General features: G+C 41.9%; 2 protein-coding genes across 3 annotated transcripts in view; one reads left to right on the top strand and one right to left on the bottom strand.

The window, feature by feature from the left end:
- Positions 1–6,687, top strand: part of syn2b (synapsin IIb) — a 46,144-nt gene extending 39,457 nt beyond the window's left edge. For both annotated transcript variants that reach the window (XM_062986684.1, XM_062986683.1), the window contains 8 exons: positions 170–232; positions 601–743; positions 1,310–1,384; positions 2,161–2,263; positions 3,850–3,999; positions 4,201–4,267; positions 4,781–5,378; positions 5,734–6,687. In XM_062986684.1, coding sequence (XP_062842754.1) covers positions 170–232; positions 601–743; positions 1,310–1,384; positions 2,161–2,263; positions 3,850–3,999; positions 4,201–4,267; positions 4,781–5,378; positions 5,734–5,863 — 1,329 coding nt within the window. In that variant the 3' untranslated portion in view covers positions 5,864–6,687. The remainder of the gene's footprint in view (positions 1–169; positions 233–600; positions 744–1,309; positions 1,385–2,160; positions 2,264–3,849; positions 4,000–4,200; positions 4,268–4,780; positions 5,379–5,733) is intronic.
- Positions 6,688–8,957: 2,270 nt separating this feature from the next.
- Positions 8,958–22,232, bottom strand: LOC134301735 (metalloproteinase inhibitor 3-like). Its single transcript, XM_062986578.1, has 6 exons — positions 22,202–22,232; positions 12,242–12,373; positions 11,521–11,603; positions 10,515–10,629; positions 10,274–10,398; positions 8,958–9,645 (listed from the first exon to the last, which is right to left on the bottom strand). The coding sequence occupies exons 2-6, from the start codon at positions 12,366–12,368 to the stop codon at positions 9,307–9,309; spliced, it is 789 nt and encodes a 262-aa protein (XP_062842648.1). The 5' UTR covers positions 12,369–12,373; positions 22,202–22,232; the 3' UTR covers positions 8,958–9,306.
- Positions 22,233–22,323: the final 91 nt, after the last annotated feature.

Below are 22,323 nucleotides of genomic sequence, written 5' to 3'. Positions count from 1 at the left end.
TTTTACCCACTGAATCAGACCTGCAGAGTTCAGTTTTTAATCCTCATTAATGGTTTTAAATCCCTTTCTCTGTGTAATTGATCACTGATTTCTGGCAGCACATTTGTCATCTTCTTTTCATAAACGAGAGAGTAAATGAATTCATGGACGTTCTCTGATTGTGTTTCAGATCTCCATGCCTACGTTCCCTGTGGTGGTGAAGATCGGACACGCCCACTCTGGCATGGGGAAGGTGGGACAGCATGTTTAGTGAATGTGTTGGACTTATAATGAGATTGGAAATGGTGCTCATGTGAATACTTCCACTTTATCAATGGCTAAGTTTATCTATAAATCGATACTGTTTTTGTTGATGTTAGCTTAGCAAATACGACACTCATTTATCTTATTACAGCCCCCTCTAACTGCAAATCATTTTACTGTATTTATATAATAATGAATTGTCATTTAAGTAATTTAATGCAGGCAGGCTTGTGCTAATTTGTGCTAATTTAAACTCATTATGATTAATGATTAAAAATTATTCATCAAGAAATTACCATAATCACTCTGGTAAAACTTGCTATGAATGAATTAATAAATGCTCTGAAATGGTTGCAGGTTAAAGTTGACAATCACAGCGACTTCCAAGACATTGCCAGTGTGGTCGCCATCACGCAGACCTACTCGACTACAGAACCTTTTATCGACGCCAAGTACGACATCAGGGTCCAGAAGATCGGAAACAACTATAAAGCCTATATGTAAGTGTGAGAGTCTATAAGATGAGACTGTTGATATTATTTACGGTAATGTTGTACGTACTGGCATCATACGTATGTTCTGTAGGAACTACTTTTAATAGTTTTGCAAACGTAACTGTACTGAAATTCAATCTAAAATCAACTACATCTACTCCGACTACGTCCACACTAGCAGTGTGATGAGTTGTACAAAAGAGCTGTGACTTCTAACCCTATGTTAAAACCAGCAGCAATTTTTGCCCCAAAATTAACAGTTACAGAAATTACTAAAATCCTTGTAGTAGAGTGCCATACAAGCCTCTGATGAACAAAGGTAAACGTTACATTTCTGTCCAGACCTTCTACAGATCCTGTGGCTGGACGACCTTCTGTATTAAACTGAACTGTTCCAGTGTTGTTTCACATTTACTCGTCCTGGCTCCTAATTATACATCCATGAGTTCGTACATCAACTTCACCTTCAATATAATGCGTTTCATGTGTTTTTTAAGGTCTGGCAGAGTCACTGATGTTCTGAATAAACTGCTGTATTGTATTTAATTCAATCAAACTTTATTGTGTCACAGGAGAACGTCCATTTCTGGCAACTGGAAGTCAAACACTGGCTCAGCCATGTTGGAGCAAATAGCCATGACAGACAAGTGAGTACAGTTTCTGTCTTTTAGTTCTCCCACATCTAAATCTGTTAGCATTTTGAAACAGGCAAGTTTAAGTCAGGTTATAGAACTAACATCAACTCCTGGATCATACAGCAGAAAAAAAAGTGCTCACTTTAATGTCTGTAAGCTTTCTGTGGCCTGGAACTGGTCAGGCGATGCTGGTCAGTCCCGAGCATCTATAAACACGGGGCGGAGGGGTCCTGCCATTCTAAAACACTCGTATCATAATAACTGATGGGAACACTGACGGATCCTAACATTACCCAAAACTAGTGAGTGGAATATGTCTATCATTTTCACAGCAGTATTTGGTGGGTGTGACTACACATGTCTTGGAGGAAGCAGGTGTAAGCCATCCTCTGAAACTGTTGACTGTTGTGTAATGATGAGACTCGAACACGATCATGATTTTCCTTTGATGTCTTACAAATGCCAAAAAGGACACACAGTCCCTGTAATACCAGATTTTATGTATTCTTTATAGATTATCATATATTATTATTATTATCAGAGTCACTACTCCACTTTTTAAATACTCCCCATAAGTCCTCTGACTTCTCCTGCCCTTCTTTTTTTTAACATCACTGCTTTTAATTTGTGCAGTTTGGGATCAGTTCTGCTTTACACGTTTTACAAGGGGTAAAATACCCAACAGTCCACACATTTCCACAAATTCTCATCTCGTGACTTCCAGACTAGTGTGTTTTTAGCTGAATAACCTGTCGCCTTGACACACGGGGCTGATCTGTTCCCTGCAGGTACAAGATGTGGGTCGACATCAGTTCGGAAATCTTCGGAGGCCTGGACATCTGCGCGGTAAAAGCCATACATGGGAAGGATGGGAGGGATTACATCACTGAGGTGAGACCACACCCAAATTACAAGTCAATGATCTATACATTTCAAGGAACAGACCCTGTTTTCCTGGAAGTACCTCTGTGGTTTACTGAACTCCAGGGCTCTGCTGTCTGTGGTGATTTACTTCTAAAATAAAATATTCTGGGCTGAACATCACAACTGTGAAATACTGTAAAATCAAACTTTAAATAGATCAAAGAAAGACATAATAAAGACGTAGGGTTATGAGAGGCTACACATGGAGTTAGCTGACATATCCTGGCTGATCTTCTGAATACTCAGTGGGTGTAGACCATGTGGGCTGCAGTAGGAGCATGGTCCAAAAAAAGGTCAAGAGCAGAGGGCGTCTGACATCATTGATTTTTGGAATGTAAATTGGCTGCTTATAATAATAATAAACCATGTCTGGCTCCTGCGCCACCAATGAGGTTCAAAAATCCTAGATCCCATTTTGGATCTTTTTCTGAGCAGTGCTGGTTCTGGAACCAACCCCCTTGATAAGAGGTATTTTGTGCCATAAATTATAGACATCATTCATAATGCTCTTCATGGCAGACACATATCTTGAATTTGTCCCAGAATTTAAGAAGACGGCCTCAAATTGAAGCAACGTAGACGGTTGTTGTTTACATTTACCTAAAATGGTGCCGTTTAAATTGTGCTTTATTAGTCTGGTGACATCTGCTGGTGGAGCAGGTTCACTTTTTACAACACAACCAATTAAAACACTCAGGCAACCAGAACTAATGGCTTCCTAACACTCGGTCGCATGTTTGATTGCATGCTTAATTAGTTTAAACAGGTTGTCAAAATAATTCATATAATAATGTTCAACCTGAAGTAGCCAGTGTTCCAGCACCAGTAAAAAACAGGCTGATGGCATCATCTGTGCCATTTCTCACCTGGAAAGTGTCAAGAATCCTTTTTTATCTGCACATTTATGTAAATACTCGCTGCACAGCCTGCTCTGCTCTGCTCTGCTGGCAGATTTCTCATAGATCACAAACATTGTGGTTCATGAATGTTCTCCAACGTCCGAGTGCACACTAGATCTAAGTAAGCTGAGGTTCTGCAGCTGGTTTCAGAAACGCACATGGAAAAATGACATTTACAATGCAAAACTGTTCTTTTAAATATGCATAAGCAGAAACAAAAATTGAGAGGCCAAGAAGCATGTTAACACTACTGAAATGTCATATTTGCATAGAAATAATAAAGAAATTTCATCATAAAAGACTTTGCCATTGGTTGGATGTTTCGTGCATCAAGAAGCAGTCATGGTGAAGGTAAAGGAGACAAAATTAAATGATACATCAATGCTAAAAGCTTCAGTTAAAGCAAAACACATAAAACCATCCTGTCAGTACAATTGATTTGAGAATCCCTGACCTGACCCCCACCCCATCATCTTTGGAAGGAAAAGGGACATCAGAAACATGCCAGTAAGTGGATACAAACTGTCCCTGGATGTAAACAAATTCTGAGTGTGATGCCTTGTGATCAATCATCCACCCTGCACCTAAGCTCCAATTAAACACGACTGGATTGGGCAAAAAAAGTAGAAAAATAATAAGCATTTATTTCTTTAGGTGGTGGGTTCCTCCATACAGCTGATCGGCGAGCACCAGACCGAGGACAGGCAGATGATAGCCGATGTGGTTCTGGCAAAAATGAACCAAGTGCCAACTCGAGGACCTGTTCGAACTCAGAGGGCACAATCCCTGGTCGAACAACCACAGGTTACAACACTTGGTATTCTTGATCAACATCAGTGCCCAGTCATACAAATGCTGTCATCTTTTGACTAAATGGGCACAAATTCCCACAGACATACTTCAACAAAGTTTTGTGAGAAGCCTTTTTAAAAGAGTGGCTGTTGCTCTAGCTTAAAAGATCAGTTAGAAATGTTTTTACTGTGTTTACTTTGTGTGTATTTACAGAGCTCTGTCTCAAAGGAAGGCCATGCTGACCCCAACAAGCCTCTATCCCAGCGTGTACCTCCCCAAGGTGATTAGGTTTTAAGATCTTGCTTGTGACGGTCTGTGTTAAGTAACAATGGTTTTACGAAATACTCAGTATTACAGTAGCGTGACGATTCATCCTGCAAAGCCATCCGAGCGCTCGAAGGTCTCACAAATTCAACAGTGGTGTCCAACATGTCACTACATGAATCGAGATTCCACTAGATTTCCTGAATCTTTTCACAATATTATGCATAGTAGATGGTGAAAGGTGTACTTTTTTTGCAATTTTGCTTTGAGAAATGTTCTTTTTGAACTGAGGGGTAATTCAATGTTTGGCTCAAAGTGGTGACCAACAACCCATCTTTACCTGCAAAGGCTGATCCTTTGGTGGACTCACCTGGTTATTTGATTTAATTAAAAATGGGAATGACAACAGGTATAATTATTATACTTGGTATAATAAAAATACTTTTGTTTAGTGCAGCCTAAAGAAAACCTGTCCTGTTGCTGAGAATGAATTTTGCACTGCTGTAATTATGTACTTTTTTATTTCTAGGTGCACCAGCAAAACCTATGGAGCCAAAACCTAGGAATCAAGAGCCTAAACCCAAAAATCAAGAGCCTCCATCCAAGTCGACTTCCAGTGCTCCTGCTCCGGATCCCAAACCTAAATCAGCTCCGTCTGCAACTCCTCCACCCACAACCCAGCAGCCTAAAGCCAACACTCAAGCTTCACCGGCTCCAGCACCAGGAAAACCGACTGAGCTGCCCCCAAAGCCTCAGCCTCCAAAACCACTGCCACCAAAACCTGTGCCTCCGGTGCGGAGAAACTCTAAGCCTCAGCTCCAGCCCAAGCCCCAGACCCCACCTCCGGTCAAGGCTCCGGGTAAGGTCCAACCTGAGGCAGCGGATCAGGGACAAACCCAGTCGGATTCAGCTCCGGGACAGGTCCAGTCCTCGACAAAGGTCTCTGCTAAATCTCAGTCTCCCACTAAACCCCAGGTCCAAACCAAACCTGTGCCTAAAGAGCAAGCTCAGGCCGAAGTCCCGGCTCAACCCATGGCTTCATCTGAGTCAACACCCCCAGCTCCTGCACCGTCAGCTGTGGAGGAACAGCCTGGACCACAACAGAAGTCATCACATCCTTTCTTGAAGTAATTTTTATTTTTAAGATTTAAGATTTAAGATTTCTTATGTGCGCTAGTAATGCATTTTGCTAGGGTGTTGTGCTACAAATTACATTTAAAAACTAGCTTATCCATGCACGAAGCTGTTATGTATTTCTTGTTCATTCCATTGAAAAAATCTACATGAAAAACCACATCAAAGCAAAAAACTAAGATCACAAGCTATATTTTATATTAGCTATTCAATGCAGTAACACCCCTATCATGCACTTAGCTATGATTGCTTATCAATGAATGTTAGGTTTTAGCCAAACACATATTTGCCTTGCTTTACATGCTTTTGGACAATCTTCTCATTCTATGATGTGTCCTTTTTTCCCAGTAAATCCCAGTCCCTGACCAATGCCTTCAATGCCTTTGGAGAGACCTTCCGTTCCAGTAACGAAGACGAGGCCAAGGCGGAGACCATCCGAAACCTGAGAAAGTCTTTCGCCAGCCTGTTCTCCGACTAATGACAAGTCTGTTGGCTGTGGACTTGATTGAGAAAAAGTGTGTCCTGGTCCGAGGTTAACTCTGTGTAGCTGTACTACATCATACCCTCCTCCCAACTCTGCTTTAAATGTTCGAATGTCAATAAACAAGTGAAGCGTGACGTACAGTGATTGTCCTGGCAAGCTGTAATGTGAGATTTGCACTGGACTAAAAAAAACACACACCATTGTCATGCATATAATGGGGAGGCCATTAATGTTCAGATGCATGGTTGTGACTAAATGGATGTCTAAGGCAATCAAGTGCAAAGAGCCAGACGAGTTCTGATGTTGTCTGTTACATTATCCCTCGATGTTGTAGCCTTATTGTGGAAGTGTGTTTCAGTTGCCCAAAGACAAAATATTTGTGAGTAGTTTCCCCTCGTCTCGCCCATGCAGTGTGTATATCTAGCTAATCTGTTGTAACATGAGATATTAGTTTGACAATACCTCGACTGGACATTTATACAAGCACTTTCCGATCCAAGTTTCCGACCATATGCAGTGCTTGGACGGGTCTGATTTTAATGCAGTAGTGACGTTTCAGTGGAATGCCTGGTGTTTTTTAGGTGTGGCTTGAGTTCCTCACGTATCACCATGTTAGACTGCTCATCAGTGCCATGTAGTAACTTTACATATTGTGTTGTATTGTATGTTCGGCATCTCAGGAGGTTCGTTTATTTCTGGTGTCATATAGTGTTCATGTTGTGTTTTCTTTGGTCAAAGTATTACTTGCTTTGCATGACCAAGTGACGGTTGTTTTTCTGTACAGATGTCAATAAATATGTGGCACTTTATTCCTCTAATTTAGTGCTGAACCCTTTGTTCATTAATATACATTGTAGTGTCAATACATTATTTGTATTCATTTCACAAATTTGATTAGACAATATGTCAGTATTCTGTACTAACTTTTTCTCAAGACGTAGGATGTTCCAGATTATGAAAAAGCATTAGAGATGTGGGCTGTAATTGTACCTCACCCTAAGGAAAAAGCACTTAATGTAAACCATGACCCAATGAAAACAGAATTCAGAGCTTAGGAGAAGCATTGCAGAGATGCTAAAAGAGCTACAAAGACATGGGTATCAATTCGTTTAGAATAAACTTCACTACTACTCTTGCTACTCCTGGATTGGGTATTCTGCAAACATCACAACAAGAGCACAATGAGCTTTGCTAAACAGGACCGTTTGGTGGTGAGGACGACAGAGAAAGGCTCACCACCAGACTGATTCTGGTCCTATGTGAAAGAAACTGGACAGAATCATGCCGAATAAGGGAGCTTTTTAAATAACAGTGCATGAAAATATGTATATAAATGCATAGGTAAGAATCATGGGACACTAAATTTAACGTAACACAGTCAAAACGACTCTAAAATTAGCGGTAACTCAATCTTAACCAACTAGCAGTTTAATATAGCGAGAAAAAGATTCACTGAATCGACTCTCATCGTGATTCTCTCGCCGAAGTCACGACAGCTCATGGAAGAAAGCGCCAAGTGGAACCGCGACCACAGCCAGCCAACTAGTTACTCGGTCCACCAGTCGACCGACATGCATGTCATCGTTCTCATGTATGAAAATTCCCTATGCTTCTCATCCAAATCTAGACTATAAAAGAAATGAAACGAGAGAAGAAACGAAAACAAGGAGTCAGTTCGTGGAACCGATACAGCAATGAGTCAAATGCTTGTTTCAGAGATGGCTACCAGTACATTGAAATTAGCTCAGTGTGTGCAAAGCATTCGTCTGGTCGATAAAAACAGATTAAGGGAGTAACACACACCGGCAGATTACTTTACTAACTGAGAAATATAACTTAGTACAGGGCGATCGTCCGGGGTTCTTTTAAACAACCCCAAAATCAGATGGTAATTGTTAGCTCTCATTAGCGCTACAGCTCCTGGGATTTGTAGTCAGATTTGGACTACAACATGTCGAGCTGATCTTCCTAGGCGTTTTGTGGACAAGTTAAGGTTAATTCTTTATCCTGTCAGTAAATCATGGTGGAACAATGAATTCTAAATGATACTACTACATTTTACTAGAGAATATCTGGTTACTGGTTCATTACCCGAAGCTTAACTGAAGACGAATTATGTTATATCAAGTCAAGACTAGCTAACTAGGACATGCAAAAACAAAAAATAGTGGTGCACAATTGCTTTTCATGATTACACACGTCAAACAAACAGCTAGAGAAAACATCATTGCTCCTAAAGGAGGTTCAACCTGTTATGTACATGGGTTCACATACTTTTTCACTCTGGACTGTAAATGCTAATTGATTTGACTTATGACTTGGATAAACATCAGACCACATTTTATAAGAAATGCAGAAATCCATTTATTCATTGATTCACTGTCTGTTTTAACACTGCTTTATCCTGGTCATGGTCGTAGTGGGTAAGTAGCAGTCATGTCAAGTATTAAATAAAACATCAGTACAAATGGATTGATGACTCCAGTTAAAGTAAGCACTTAAATCCATCCTGGTTTAATAATACAAAGGTGAAAACTTCACAAAGCCACAGATTTTCGCTGGACTGGTGCACCATTCAGGATTTCACCACATGCTCCCAGACTAACGATGAGGAAAGTAAAAGAGAATACATCAGTTGTTTATTATGAAGAACAGAAAGCAAACAGAACTAAACTAAAGCACTGTGGAAATTTAGCTTCTGCTGTGATGAATTAGAGCGCCTTCCAGCCCTCCATCTGGCCCAAAAGAGGCCTGGTGTTGTTGATCTTGCTTATGTAACCACTCTCAACGTGACTGGGAGTGGTTTTGATTTCCTGCCCTCAGCAGCTGGGAGCTTTAAACTTGAACAAGATGAGAATTATAAAAAGATCCTTTTTTTACTGTCAGAGGGCAGATTTTGGATGTTGTGCTCTCCCATCCGATCCGTCTCAAGGATTTTAGGTTTGGCCACACGTTGCACATGCCACTCCCAGTCACTGTTATAGATGAGAGTGTTTAGTAATCTGTGTTAGTTCAGGGCCAGGTCCACTTTTGGCCATACAGTGTATCTCATGTAAATGTTAAAGGCTTTAAATAAATACAAAACAGGTTTTACATTAAATGCATTTATTATGCATCTTATGTTTTTATTCTTTTTAGTTCAGGGCAGACTCACTAAACAGAGCAACACACACCCTGCGGTTCAGGACAGAACATTCTCGTGGACGTCTCATCACACGTGTCCACTTGAAGTACAACAAACGGAGTGTATAGTAATGAGAGAAAGTGCACTTGCTTATCAGCAACAACGATAGCTGAATCTTTTTGGTTGTTTGGTTTGTTTTCTTTAAACTACATACATATGGACATCAAGCTATACAGAGAATACATGACACAGTTTGCAAGCAAGCTGACAATAAAAAAAAACATCACATCAGCCATCGTGGTGGGGCATTTGGCTAAATGAAGCCCACTTTGCCATGGAAATACATTTTATTGCTTCTTTTCCGTAATTTCTGATTGAAGTGTACACGAGTGTTGAATTCAGACATGAGGTTTTTGTCAGTGTTCTCTCCATCACCACTTCCTCCTGCGCTACTTTCCCTGTTCCCACTTGTTTCAGACTCCTGAATCACATCATTCTCATGCGGGTCATGTGTGTCTGTAAACCACTGACATGAACCACTGACACCTCTCATGCAAACATGCTGGCTGGTTTGATCTCTGTATGGATCGCTCGTCCACATACATTCGCTTTCTGAAGGAGCGCTACAGGAGCTGCTGTAACATCTGGAAATCTGTAAAGTAAGAGCACAGAAGCACAGAGATCAAAGTTTAGATCTAAAATTAGTCATTTATTTTTAGCTGTTAATACATCACACAGTGACCAGGATGCATTATCCTGCAAAAATTCATTTCTACTGTTTTAACGGCAGATGGAGCCAGAATTCAAGTCCACTGTATGGCCAAAAGTATTCGGACACCTGACCATGAGCTTGATAAACATTCCATTTGGATTATGTCTGTGGGAAGCTGTGCCCATTCAGTTTAGTCAAAAGATGACAGCATTTGTATGACTGGGCGCTGATGTTGATCAGGAAAGCCTCAGTCGATGTTCCAGTTCATTCCAGAGCTGTTGATTGAGGCTGAGCTCAGGGCTCTGTGCAGGACGCTGGCGTTTCTTTCAACCGAGCTTTTTTTCATGTCTTTATATTATTGAGTTGCTTTGTGATGCTGAAACAGGAAAAAGCCTTCCCTAAACTGTTGCTTCAAAATATAAAGCATATCATTTCCTTTATATAATCGATTTATTACACCTGTTAGCAATTACTGTGGCTGAAACACTTAAATTCAGTCATCAAAAGGAGTGTCCCAATATTTTTGCCCATATAGTGTATATGATGTGCTGTATTGTGAAGAACGTACCGTGCATTCACATCCTTTCTGATATCTGAATTTCAGACTCTCTGTCTGAGCTGACGAGAGTTGATCCCACGGAACCACGATGCCACACAGTAAAACTTCCACTGTTTCACCGTCCCTCATACGACCTGTTAAACAACAAACAGAAACAAAACCAGGACTGTAAACTTTATAACAAGAGAAACCGAAGTCGCTTGTCTTCAGTTACACCAGGTTTTAATTTACTAAAAGAAAAGCACTGTACCTGAAAGCAGGTATTCAGCATTGTTCTTGGTGTTCAGTTTAACACCACACAGAGAATCGTAGGGTGGGGTGTAGACGTACTGAATATCATCCACTTTATCAAAGCCTTTAAACATCTGCAATATAAAAATATAAGTATTAGTATGTTTGTGGAGGCGGCACGGAGGCATAGTGGGTAGTGCCTAGCCGGGCAGCCAGGGCCTGTTCTATGCGGAGTTTGCATGTTCTCCCTGTGTCCATGTGGGTTTCCTCTGGGTGCTCCATTTTCCTCCCACACATCCGAAGACATGCAGTCAGGTTAATTGTGATGGACTGGTGACCTGTCAGAGGTGTTTTGCTCAGTGAATCCGACCCATCGTGACCCTGACCAGGATGAAGTGGTGGTAAACACACATTCTTACACACACTCACACCTAGTTACATTTCAGTAGCTCCGATTGGTCTGACTGCATGTTTTTGGACTTGTGGGAGGAAACCGGAGCACCAGAAGGAAACCCACACAGACACAAAGAGAACATGCCAAACTCCACACAGAAAAGACCCTGGCCACTGTGGCGACCATTTTCACATATTTGAGTTCTTTTATGACTGTAGTTATTGTTTTTTTAGTGATTATGATTTATTTACTACAGCTGGTGACTTTGTGTCCAAATTGATGTAAAGATAACCTGCACCCATTAAAAATGAGATGGAAAAGTGGTGTCCTGCCAAGGTCGAAAAAAAAAACAGCAACGTTAAGCTTTAATTGGAAATTCATCTGGATGTTCGGCAGCAATCCAAGAACTACAAAAAAGCAGCCATGTCCGGAATAAACCAGAAGCTGCTAAAACAGACAGGTCACACTGTTCCCGGTCCTGCACGGCTAACCCTGTTTACACTGCCTATATAAAATCATCTTATTCAGTCAAGATTGTTACGCATTGTTAAATTACACACAGCTGTTTTACACCTTATAAACCTTATAACACAAACTAAATGTCTAAGACAACATCCACACAAGTGCTCACCTTAATTAATTTAATTTTATACTGAATCCTCTCGAAGCTGGACCATGGAACCATTTTCTCTTCAATGATCTTTGCCCGGAACACTAAAAACAACAAGTTTAGTTGTAGAGACACAAAGTAGAAGAAAGCTCCTAAATATCAGCTGAACGAGTCTCACTGTATAATAATAATGAGAGATGAAAGGCTGGGTGGGTTTAAACCCCGTCTGCACACCAACAGCACCTCCTACTGGCTGCTTATGGTGCCGGGGAATGCGTGGCGAGGAAATACTCGAGGAAATATAACGTGTTCCTCTGCAAGTATTACGGCTCTGTGTAGGAATCTGCCTCTGGTTGGTGAAAAGAAGAGGCCGGCATTGATGATGCAATGTGAGGAGTCTGAGGTTAAAGAGGACCCGCACTAAGAGTGGCCTTTCTGTATCGGACATTAGTCCGTCATGTGTACGCAGACGCCCGACTGGTCGATAGCACTGCTGAGGTTCGAACTCTGGATCACCAGAACTCAGCAGTAGGGGGCGAGTGTACTGTAGTTTACCACTGCTCCACCTGAGCGCCCAGGTCTCTTTATAAATACAGCCCTTGTATTTGTATGATAGAGTTCAAGAGGTTATTAAAAATAAATCATAATCAGACAGATCTATATTTCATCTGTAATAATAATCCATTTCACAGAGTGACCACCTGATCTTGACCCGGCTGGTACCTGTGCGTGTGGTACGTACCTAAGTCAGCGTAGCAGAAACGTCTCTGAAAATGTGAACGTAAACACATGCATCCTTCGACCTCCGGCTCCGTTATCCACAACGCTAAAAGGATCAGCACCAACGGTTCCACTTTTACCCCCATCATAGCTTCTGTAAGTCGTAAAAAAGGTCTTTTAAATAAAAAATATATCAAATAGAAAACACTGCTGTCCGAGACTCGACTGTGATGTTTTACTCAGAGCTTCTTTCTGACTCCTCTCTGCCTCTTTCTCTCTTATAGTCCCCCTGCTCCTCCTACATCGTCACTATGGTTGCTCGATGGTGGAAGAAGGAGGGGAAGCTCTGGGTACCAAGAATGAAATGTTTCCCGCCCATTTCTTTGCCGCTGAATTCCTCCACGTTCTTAAATAAATTCTAAATGGATCTGGTCCCGAACCTCAGGCTTGAAAGTTAACGCCGCACCAGGAGTCACTCCTGGGGTTAATGAGACCCGAGTAAGTTCCAAGTTTCTCAGCATCGATCCCTTCGAGAACCTGACGTGTACAGACCACGTGACCACGGCAATCAAGCAGGCCTAGCGACTTCCCCCCGAGAATGAGGAAATCTGAGCTCCCCCTGCGCCCTCTCGATAACTTCTACCACATTGCCGCCGAGGGCGTCCTGACGAGAAACATCACTGCCTAAAACGGGAAACTGCTATGACCAGGCGCTGTGAAGGGGTGGTGCGGTCAGGCGAGTGTACCATTGGTGGAGGGGCTCTCCCACGCCCGCACTGATGACCGCAATCCTCCTGACCACAGCCTCGCCTCGAGAAGAGCTTCGTCCGTTCTGTATGAGGTCACTACACACTAAAATATATCGGGACACCCCTCAATTTTTCCATTCATGTGTTTCAGACAGTGGCAACAGTTTAGGGAAGGCCCTTTCCTGTTCCAGCATGTGTCCCTGTGCTCTATAATATTAAGACATGAAGAAAAGCTCACTTTAAAGAAACTCCAGTGAACTCTCAGCTCCACCGAACAGCTCTGTAATGAACCGGAACATCAACACAAATCCTCTTTTGACTGAATGGGTACAGATTCCCACAGACATACTACAAAGTTTCGAAAGGCAGAGGTCTGAACAAAGCTACCAGTCAGCGATGCCAGTGTGAGTCAGGTTTGTAAACAGTAGCTTGTGTAAATATTTAACTCCAAAAATATTTACATTGGCGCTTCATTTCCTCCAATCACGTATAATAACACGGTTCCAAAAACAGGTCAGTGAATTGATTTAATTGAGAGGGGGGGTTGGTGTTTTTGGTTACGTAAGCATCCCTTCTTTCTTCAAACATAATCCGAGCTGAATTATTAATAAACATTTTTATCTGAGCTTCGTTCTGCAAATCGGTGCCCACTTGTGTCCACCTGTTACAAAAACTAATATCATTTATTAAAAATAATGAACTTTTCTTTTTTAGTTGCAGGTTTATGGATCTTCATAGCGCTGTCGCCTCATAGCAAGAAGCAAGAGGGTCCTTTCTGTGTGGAGTTTGCATGTTCTCCATGCCCTGTGTCTGGTTGGGTTTCCTACGGGCGCTCCGGTTTCCTTTCAAAGTCCAAGTACGAGGGATCTTCAAAAAGTTTCCTCACTTTTATATTTAGGTTATAAGCGGTGAGGCTGTAGTAGGAGGAGTATTCGGTCGTGTCTGAGAGACTGAGAGACGCTTATAGTCCGGATTTAGCTCCGTCTGATTTGCACTTTTTTGGACGCTCAAGGAAGCTTTAAGAGGAAGAAGATTATCATGTGATGATGATGTGAAATCAACGGCGCGTCAGTGACTCAACCAAAAACGTTTTTTTGCTGATGGCATTAAAAAGTTGGTACGACGCTGGTGGGAAAAATGCATTGGAAGGTGACGATGTAGAAATGTGATGTGATGTACAGTAGTTTGTTTTTGTTATTGTTAATAAATAGAGTTTTTTAAAAGTGAGGAAACTTTTTGAAGAATTCTCGTACATGCAGTCAGGCTAATTGGAGCTACTAAAATTGTGTGGGTGGGGTGTTTCCTGCCTTTTGCTCTAAGAATCGGTCCCTGACCAGAATAAAATGGTGATAAAACAGACAATAAATGAATGAACGTTCACAGATCCTTGTATTTTTTCCCCCCCTTTTTCTCCCACTTCAGCGCATCCAATTTCTGCCCGTCAATCATCCTCTCACTAATGCTGGTCCCCGCTCCTTATTGGGGAGGACGAGGCCGCTCCACACCCCCTCCGACACGTGCACATCAATCGAACATCTTTATCACCTACACTTGACGAGTGCAGTGCAGTACAGCGCTGTGTACGGAGAGCCACATCCTCTACCGCACTCCTTTCCCATCTCCATGCTGGTGACACCAACCAGCCAGCAGAGGTCGTAATCGCACTAGTCTGAGAGAGAGTCTCCCATCCGGCTTAATCCCACCCCTATTTGAACAACAGGCCAATCGTTGTTCATGTGGCGGCTCAGCCTTACCCGGCAGGCAGAGCCGAGATTCGATGCGATGTATTCGAGATCTCAGCTCTGGTTCCAGCGTGTGTTTTAGCGCTGTGCCACCTGAGCGGCGATCCTTGTATTTTTTTATGAGAGTGAGGGCAGCAGTTTTATTCTTTTTATAATGGTATAAACCATAAAGTATAAATAATAAATTCTACACAGTTTATGTTTAATCGTTTATATTTAGTTCAGGTGTATTTTATTTGACTTTATTTAACTTAATAAAAAATAAATGAACGTTTTATCCTGCAGCTCTTAATGATTTCTCAGAAATTGCTCATATTTAATGAGTAGGTTTGAGCTAATTACGGCGTGCATGACGGATGATAAATAACGAGCCTCAGTACGTCTGTGTACAGTAGCATAAAACAGCGGCCGCCGGGACATGAAAAGCAAACCGCCGCTGTTACATAATCACTACAGTAAACACACTGGAGTTGTGCAACACCTTACTGGAACACTCGGCCCTCGCTATTCCTTTTTCCCTGACAGAGTGAATCAGAACTCTGAATGTTTTACAGATGTGTTTCTGTTCCTCTTCCTGTCTAACATTCCTGCGGCGGAGGGGGTTTGGCGCGCCCACTCTGGCGTATCTGAGACTCGCTTGAGGTCGTTGCACTACACGTGGAATGCTCACGTGCACCAATAAGTCAAAAATGTTGTAAATGTGCCATAATAAATGTTTTTTTTCTTCTGCTTTTTTTAGATTGTGCAGGCAGGGTCATGCTGAAGGCAGAAAGTACTTCCCTAAACTGTTTCAACAAATTTGGAAGCTTATAACTTACTTAATATTACGGTATTACACGTATTATACGTATTTCTAATAGACGTAGCTGAAACACGCTATACATTTTATGGACAAAAGTATTAAATTCATGTGAATTCTGTCAGCCACGACAGCTGCTAACAGGTGTAATAACTCAGCCATATAAAGAAAACGATATGCTTCCATCCTGGCAGCAACAGTTTAGGGAAGGCCGTTTCCTGTACACAAAGCAAGCTCTATAAAGACATAAAGAAAAACACAGAGCCCTGACCTCAGCCCCACTCAACAGCTCTGGGATGAACCGGAACCCTACAAACACAGTCATCTTTTGACTAAATGGGCACAAATTCCCACACACGGACATACTTCATGTCACTGGGTAGCATGATGGCTCGGTGGGTAGCACTGTCACCTTACAACAAGAAGGTCCTGGCTTCGATTACCAAATGGAGTGGTTCGGGTCCTTCCTGTGTGGAGTTTGCATGTTCTCCTCGTGTCTGTGTGGGTTTCCTCCGGGAGCTCCGGTTTCCTCCTACAGTACAAGTGCATGCAGTCAGGTTAACTGGAGATTAACTAAAGTTTCTCTACATGTAAATGTGTGTGTGTTTGCTGTGTGATGGACTGGCGACCTGTCCTGGGCATCTGTCCTTGTTTTTCTCCCAGTAAATTGTACCCACTGCAACCCTGACCAGGATAAAGCGGCGGTAAAACAGACGATGAATGAATGAATGAATTTCTGTCTCTGTGTCTCCCTGAATGAACCAACGATCCTTTTTATATAAGAAAAAAATAAAAGCAGGCAGTCGTTCTTTTGCTGACGTCTGTCTGCGTTCTTTACTGGTTAGATGATTTTATACTGGCTCCTGCTGACCAAAAAACATCCCAGTCTGGCTAAAACTGGTCTGTAAAAACCCACCGGTCCTTTTTTAGTCGGTCGCGGGTTTCCTCGGCTCGCTCGCCAAGTATGTGTCCTTTTTTGGTCCGTATAAAATGTGATGTCTTGTGCCTCCAAAATATTTAGACAAGGCGTCTTCGTGGCACGACGAAAGCTGGTATTTATTTTATTCAGACTGAAACCACAACCAGTCAGAACAGAATAAATTCTCTGGGAAGTGAAATTCCAGGACCGGCTCTCTGCTACACTGGAAGTTTACTGAAATCATTTTTGTTCTGTCCTCATTTTGAAGACGTTTTGTGCAATGAATGCGAGCGAGAGTCCTGTTTGTTTTTGCGAGGCCTGTTTGCAAAGCAACTCCTCCAAACATCTTGGTCAATTTCCAGCATCACCATTCAGACGTGCAGGCTGGAGTCAACGGTAGGAGACTGCTAATCACATCCTGGAGAAACTCAAACAAACCGGCATTATTAAGAGGAAACCTCTGAAAGGATTCAGACCCCTTGATGTGGCGCCTCAAGAAGTGCTCATGTTCCTCCTGTTTGAGATGTGTCAAGAACTCACCTGGATAAGACATGCAAAATATGGCCAGAAGTATTTGGACACCTGAGCATTGACATTTGCAGCATTTAGCAGACACTTTAATTCAAAGCGACTTACAATTGTGACTGAATACAATTCAAGAGACTGAGGATTAAGAGCTTTGCTCAGAGGCCCAACAGTGGCAGCTTGGTGGTGGTGAGGCTTGAACCTGGCAACCCTCTGATTACTAGTCCAGTCTGATTACCTTAACTGCTGAGCTACTGATGCTATGAGCTTTGCTGATGTTTGCTGGCTGTCCAGTTTCAAAAATAACTGGTATTAAAAAGGCTTCTTGTAAGATTTTGAAGTACGTCTGTGGGAATTTGTGCCTGTTCAGTTAAAAAATGACGGCTGGGCGCTGGTTTATTCCAGAACTGTTGAGTTCAGGGCTCTGTGCAGGTCACTGGAGTTTCTTTAAACCAGGCCTTCCCTAAACTGTTACTGCCAAGTTAAAAGCACGTAATTTTTTTGTTATATAATAGATTTATTTCATCTGGTAGCAACTGTTGTGGCTGAACGCATTCATTCAAAAATAAGAAGCTGTGTCCCAATACTTTTGTCCATATGGTGTAGTTTGGATAAACACACAGCGGGTCTGTAAAGGACCACAGTTTACACCCCTGTCAGGACAAAAAACCAAGCAGTGCGGTCCAAGAAACTGTCTGCGGGACTCCACGATCAAACATGTAAACAAATCTGAGGCTTTGAATGTTCCCAGGACCACGGCAGTCTTAATCATTTCAACCTGAAAGAAGCTTCTCACAACCTTTAACCCTCCAAGAGTGGGCTGTCAGGTCAGACCGGGCATTTGGCCAAATACAGGAACGTCCTTAAAGAAAACCTCCTGCAGAGGGCCCACGGCGTCAGACTGGAGACAGAGTCTGAATGTCTTTGTGTGGACCAGCCAAAGGCCAGATTCAAACCAGTATGACATCGCTCGAGGGGATCTGCCATGAAAAACGGGATAAACTGACTAAAGCCACGTGGGCAAAGCTTATAGATACAAATCTGAAGAGTTTATTTGTTTGTTTATTAGGATTTTAACGTCATGTTTTACACTTTTACATTCATGACAAAAGCGGTAGTTACTCATTACACAAGATTCATCAGTTCACAAGTTTATATCGAACACAGTCATGGACAATTTAGCATCTCCAATTCACCTCACTTGCATGTCTTTGGACTGTGGGAGGAAACTGGAGCAGCCGGAGTAAACCCATGCAGACACGGGGAGAACATGCAAACTCCACACAGAAAGGACCCGGACCGCCCCACCTGGGGATCGAACCCAGGACCTTCTTGCTGTGAGGCGACAGTGCTACCCACTTAGCCAACGTGCCGCCCAATCTGAGGAGACTTGCTGCTGTAAATGCTTCTACCAAACAAATAAAGGGTCTAAATAAGAGATTCAGTTTTTAATTTTTAATTTATTTTCACTTCTTCTTTTATTCATTCATTATTTTATCCTGGTCAGGGTCACGGTGGGTCTGATTAATCGGGCGAAAGGCAGTAAACACCCTAGACAGGTTGCCAGTCCAATTAACCTAACTGCATGTCTTTGGACTTGCAGTGGGAGGAAACCTGAGCACCCGGAGGAAACCCACACAGACACAGGGAGAACATGCAAACTCCACACAGAAAGGAATCGAATCCAGGCCCTTCTTACTGTGAGGTAACAATGCTACCCACAGTGCTGCTTCAAAGTCCAGGCATCTTTTTTCTGGTATGACCGAGGGTCCTTAGACTACATCTGACCATCCATGTACACTTACTTGCCCTTTTAGTCCCAGCACCCCTGGGCTCAGAGCACGGCATAGGCTTATTATTAACGTTTAATATTTATTTAGAGAACATTAGTACCTGACCTAACTAAAGCTCCCTTAATTGAATGGGCACAAATTCACATAGGCACACTCTAAGATTTAGTTTAAAGCCTTAAGGGGGTGTATGGATTTGTTCCTTTTGGAATGGGATGCCCAACAAGCTCACGGTCAGGTGTTCACATATTTTTGCTTATATTGTGTATTTTTCTTTTGTTTTTATCTCGATCCTAGGTGTCCTGGAGCTGTGTGGCACTACAATCACCTGATTCTTTCCAGAATTATTTTAAAAAGACAAAACACATAAAAAATGTCTTAGAAGCAACAGATAAATACAAACTAGTGTTATGAATGTAATTCACCGCTAGATGGCAGCACCTGATTTACAGTTAGATATCTGAGCTCTAAACGCTGCAGGTTTGAATCCCAAACTGGCAGCAGCTTCAATTCACCTGATAAACTCTTCAATAACTTAAAACCAGGACCAGCTGATTAAGGAATTAGGGATTACCTCCAGCTCCTGCTTGCTTTATATTAAAACATGCAGCCAAACCCAGATCTTCATATATATGAAGTGTAATCCAGAAATCTTGGCAGGGTGAAGCAGCAGATAGACCGGGTTCTAGACTGCTTCCTAAAAACATGCAGAAGGTGGGTTGGCTGTTCTATATTGCTCCTGGGTGGAGTGAGCGTGTGTTGCACTGTGATGAATTGGCACCCTGTCTCCTGGTGGCACCAGACCCTCTGTGACCATGATGGAGATGAAGTGGTTGACAATCATGCCATTCTCTGAAGACACTCAATCTATTTATTACTTTTCTCCAACAGTTCAGGTTTGGACATTCACACCATGACATGTCTGGACTGTGGAATGCAAAATGCATAAAATAATTTATTTATTTGTTTGTTTAATAGTTTTTCAGCAATTTCATTAACTTTGACATAGAAATGCATGTTGATTGTTGGTCGGTTACTTTTATTTCAGTGCATTACATCTGTTAATTACTGTGTTCAGGTGCTTTAGTCAGACCTGTACTAGCCGTTGTATCTCATGGTGTTTGGAATATAAGTATTATTGCTCTGATCTTGTGGTAGTAGTTTGGTGAAGGCCCTGTCCTGGTTCAGCATGACTGAGTCCCTGTGCACAACCTGTTTCATTCATAAAGACCTTGGTGTGGAGGGACTGCATTGGTCGGTCCAGAGCTCTGAATTCAGCCAAAATGAACTTTGTGGATAAACTATAGTGTTTATTGCATGTCAGGTCTTCAAAAAGTAGACACAAATGTTCACAGATATACTGCAGAGCCTTTCCAGTAGAGTGGAGGCTGCTATAGCTGCAAGAGGGGAAGCCAACTCTGTATTAATGACCATGTTTGTGCAATGTGATGTCCAGCAAAGAGCCACAAGCTTCATTCATTCAGCATCAATCATCAATCATTCATTTTCACTTACCGCTTTATCCTGGTCAGGGTTGCAGAGGGTCTAACTAACATTTACTTTGTCACTTTCACCTAGGGGCAATTTATGTAAATTCATGTAAATGACCGAACTTCTAGCAGACAGTAAAGTGGGAAGAGAGTCAAACCCACCTTTCTGTGTGGCACCCCACCCGGGTCTGCACACCAATACATGCAGCAGGTGTATTGGCTACTCTAGCTGTAACTCTAGCTGAGAGACACACTATGGAGTAAATGTGTGGTGCTCAGTCCAGGGCATATACTCAGTGTTTGTGAGGGTGGGGGCATTGCTGTACCCACTGTGACCCCGATAACCTGACTGGAATGAACCTAAATAAATGAATGAATATATGAATGTTGTACAGTATATACAGAATATATTTGAACCCTTGTAGTGGACCCCTGCGCTACCATTTAATTTGCCCTCATTTGTGTGTTGAAAGGTTTATCAGCTGGGTGAGGTGTGTTAGAGCAGGGAAACCCAAAAATGTTTCACTAAAAACACTGGAACTGGTGACACTGATCCACATGAACTGTTTTAACCTTAACAGCATTGCTTCACATTAGGGTGGAGAAAGGACGGGGTTGCCAGATTGGTATTTTCACTCCCGTTTGGCATATTTTAAGGGAAAACAGTCAAATTTGGCAGCTTTTATATACGATTTAAGTCATGCAGCCCAGAAAGCTGCACAAATACCCTCAATGTGTCTGTATGAAGCACAGACCTTTATTTCCTACATTAATTTACAGTCTTACAATTTACAATTGCTGCCACGCTGAATCTTGAGAGGCGAGTCTGAGACTGTTCTCAGTTTGTGTTTCAGACACAGTGATGTGATCGGTCCAGTTTTCTCTGGCCATCAATCAAAAATAACTGGAATAAAAATAATGCATTTATTAAAGAATGATAATTAGCTTTTTGTGATAATAAAAAAGCTTTCCAATTAAATTCCATGTTTTAGTTCCATCTGAGGTAAACCAGCTAGCCTAAAGTGATGTAGTTCTGTACTAGCTAACCGAAATTTAAGGCATTATACAAATATTTTGGCTGCTAGAACAAATATGTTTGCACCACAAAAATGCTAAATAATATTGTTTCTTTATTCTCTTATCACCTGTAATTACACTCCTTTTTTCTTGAGTGTTAAACTAAATTTCCTGGTGAAAACAACAACAACAACAAAACAGTAGCATTAGCTGGCTGCTCAACTAGGTTAGTTTCTGATCTCTTGCTGGTTGAACTGGGAAGTGCTGGTTTTACACTGGATTCACTGGTAACAGAGCACTGGTTTGTGAACCGTATCTATGTGACTATTTTATAATGGTTCTTTGAGGCGCCAACCAGTATTAGCAGCGTTTTCAATGGTGTTTATGATGGTTTTGGTTGCTTTTTTACCACGTTTATGATGACTTTGTGATTTGATGACTTTAATACCTTTTGTTATGCCATATTTTTTTTATTTTATCTGGTTTAGGAAAACAGTTATCGATTATATTATGTTTTATTGTTTAAGAAAAGATTTAATGGTTTCACCTAAAATGTTCCTTCATGCATTATAACAATAGCTGGGAAATATTGTTTTGGCAAACAGTAACCAGCCATTGCAAATTTTCATGACAGACTATAAACACCCCTGGTTTCACAACACGAGGACGAGCTGGACGTTGAAGTGGAACAAATTCAGCACAAACAAAACAGCAATCAAAATAGAAATAAAATAAACAAATACATTAAATTAAATCATGCAGAAGGTGGATTGGCTGCTCTAGCTGGGAGTAAATGAGTACGTGTGTACTGGCACCCTGTCTAAGGTGTATTCCTGATTTGTGCTCAGTATTTTCAGGCGCTGCAGTGACCCACCTTGACCCTGATCAGGACGAAGGTAATAATTTATTAGTAGTAGTGGTTGTGGCAGTGTTTGTATTTCATTCACGCACAGGTTCGTATCTTACTTCTGACCACTTTCTTTTCTCCCCAGTGTATCTGTTGGTTTGGCGCCTAGAATCCACCGCGACCCTGACCATGACGCTTCATTCCACTGGTAAAAACCGTGTCCAGT

The sequence above is a fragment of the Trichomycterus rosablanca genome, chromosome 24 (assembly GCF_030014385.1).
Source record: "Trichomycterus rosablanca isolate fTriRos1 chromosome 24, fTriRos1.hap1, whole genome shotgun sequence".
In the NCBI taxonomy this organism is placed as follows: Eukaryota; Metazoa; Chordata; class Actinopteri; order Siluriformes; family Trichomycteridae; genus Trichomycterus; species Trichomycterus rosablanca.
This window is presented reverse-complemented; position numbering and strand designations above follow the sequence as displayed.

Excerpts from the sequence above, each read along its gene's own strand:
- LOC134301735 (XM_062986578.1), bottom strand. The coding sequence starts at position 12,368 with ATGATGGGGGTAAAAGTGGAACCGTTGGTGCTGATCCTTTTAGCGTTG. Across the intron at positions 11,604-12,241 it reads TTTCTGCTACGCTGACTTAG|TGTTCCGGGCAAAGATCATT; the intron begins GTACGTACCACA and ends TGTTGTTTTTAG. Across the intron at positions 9,646-10,273 it reads AGAAAGGATGTGAATGCACG|ATTTCCAGATGTTACAGCAG; the intron begins GTACGTTCTTCA and ends CTTACTTTACAG.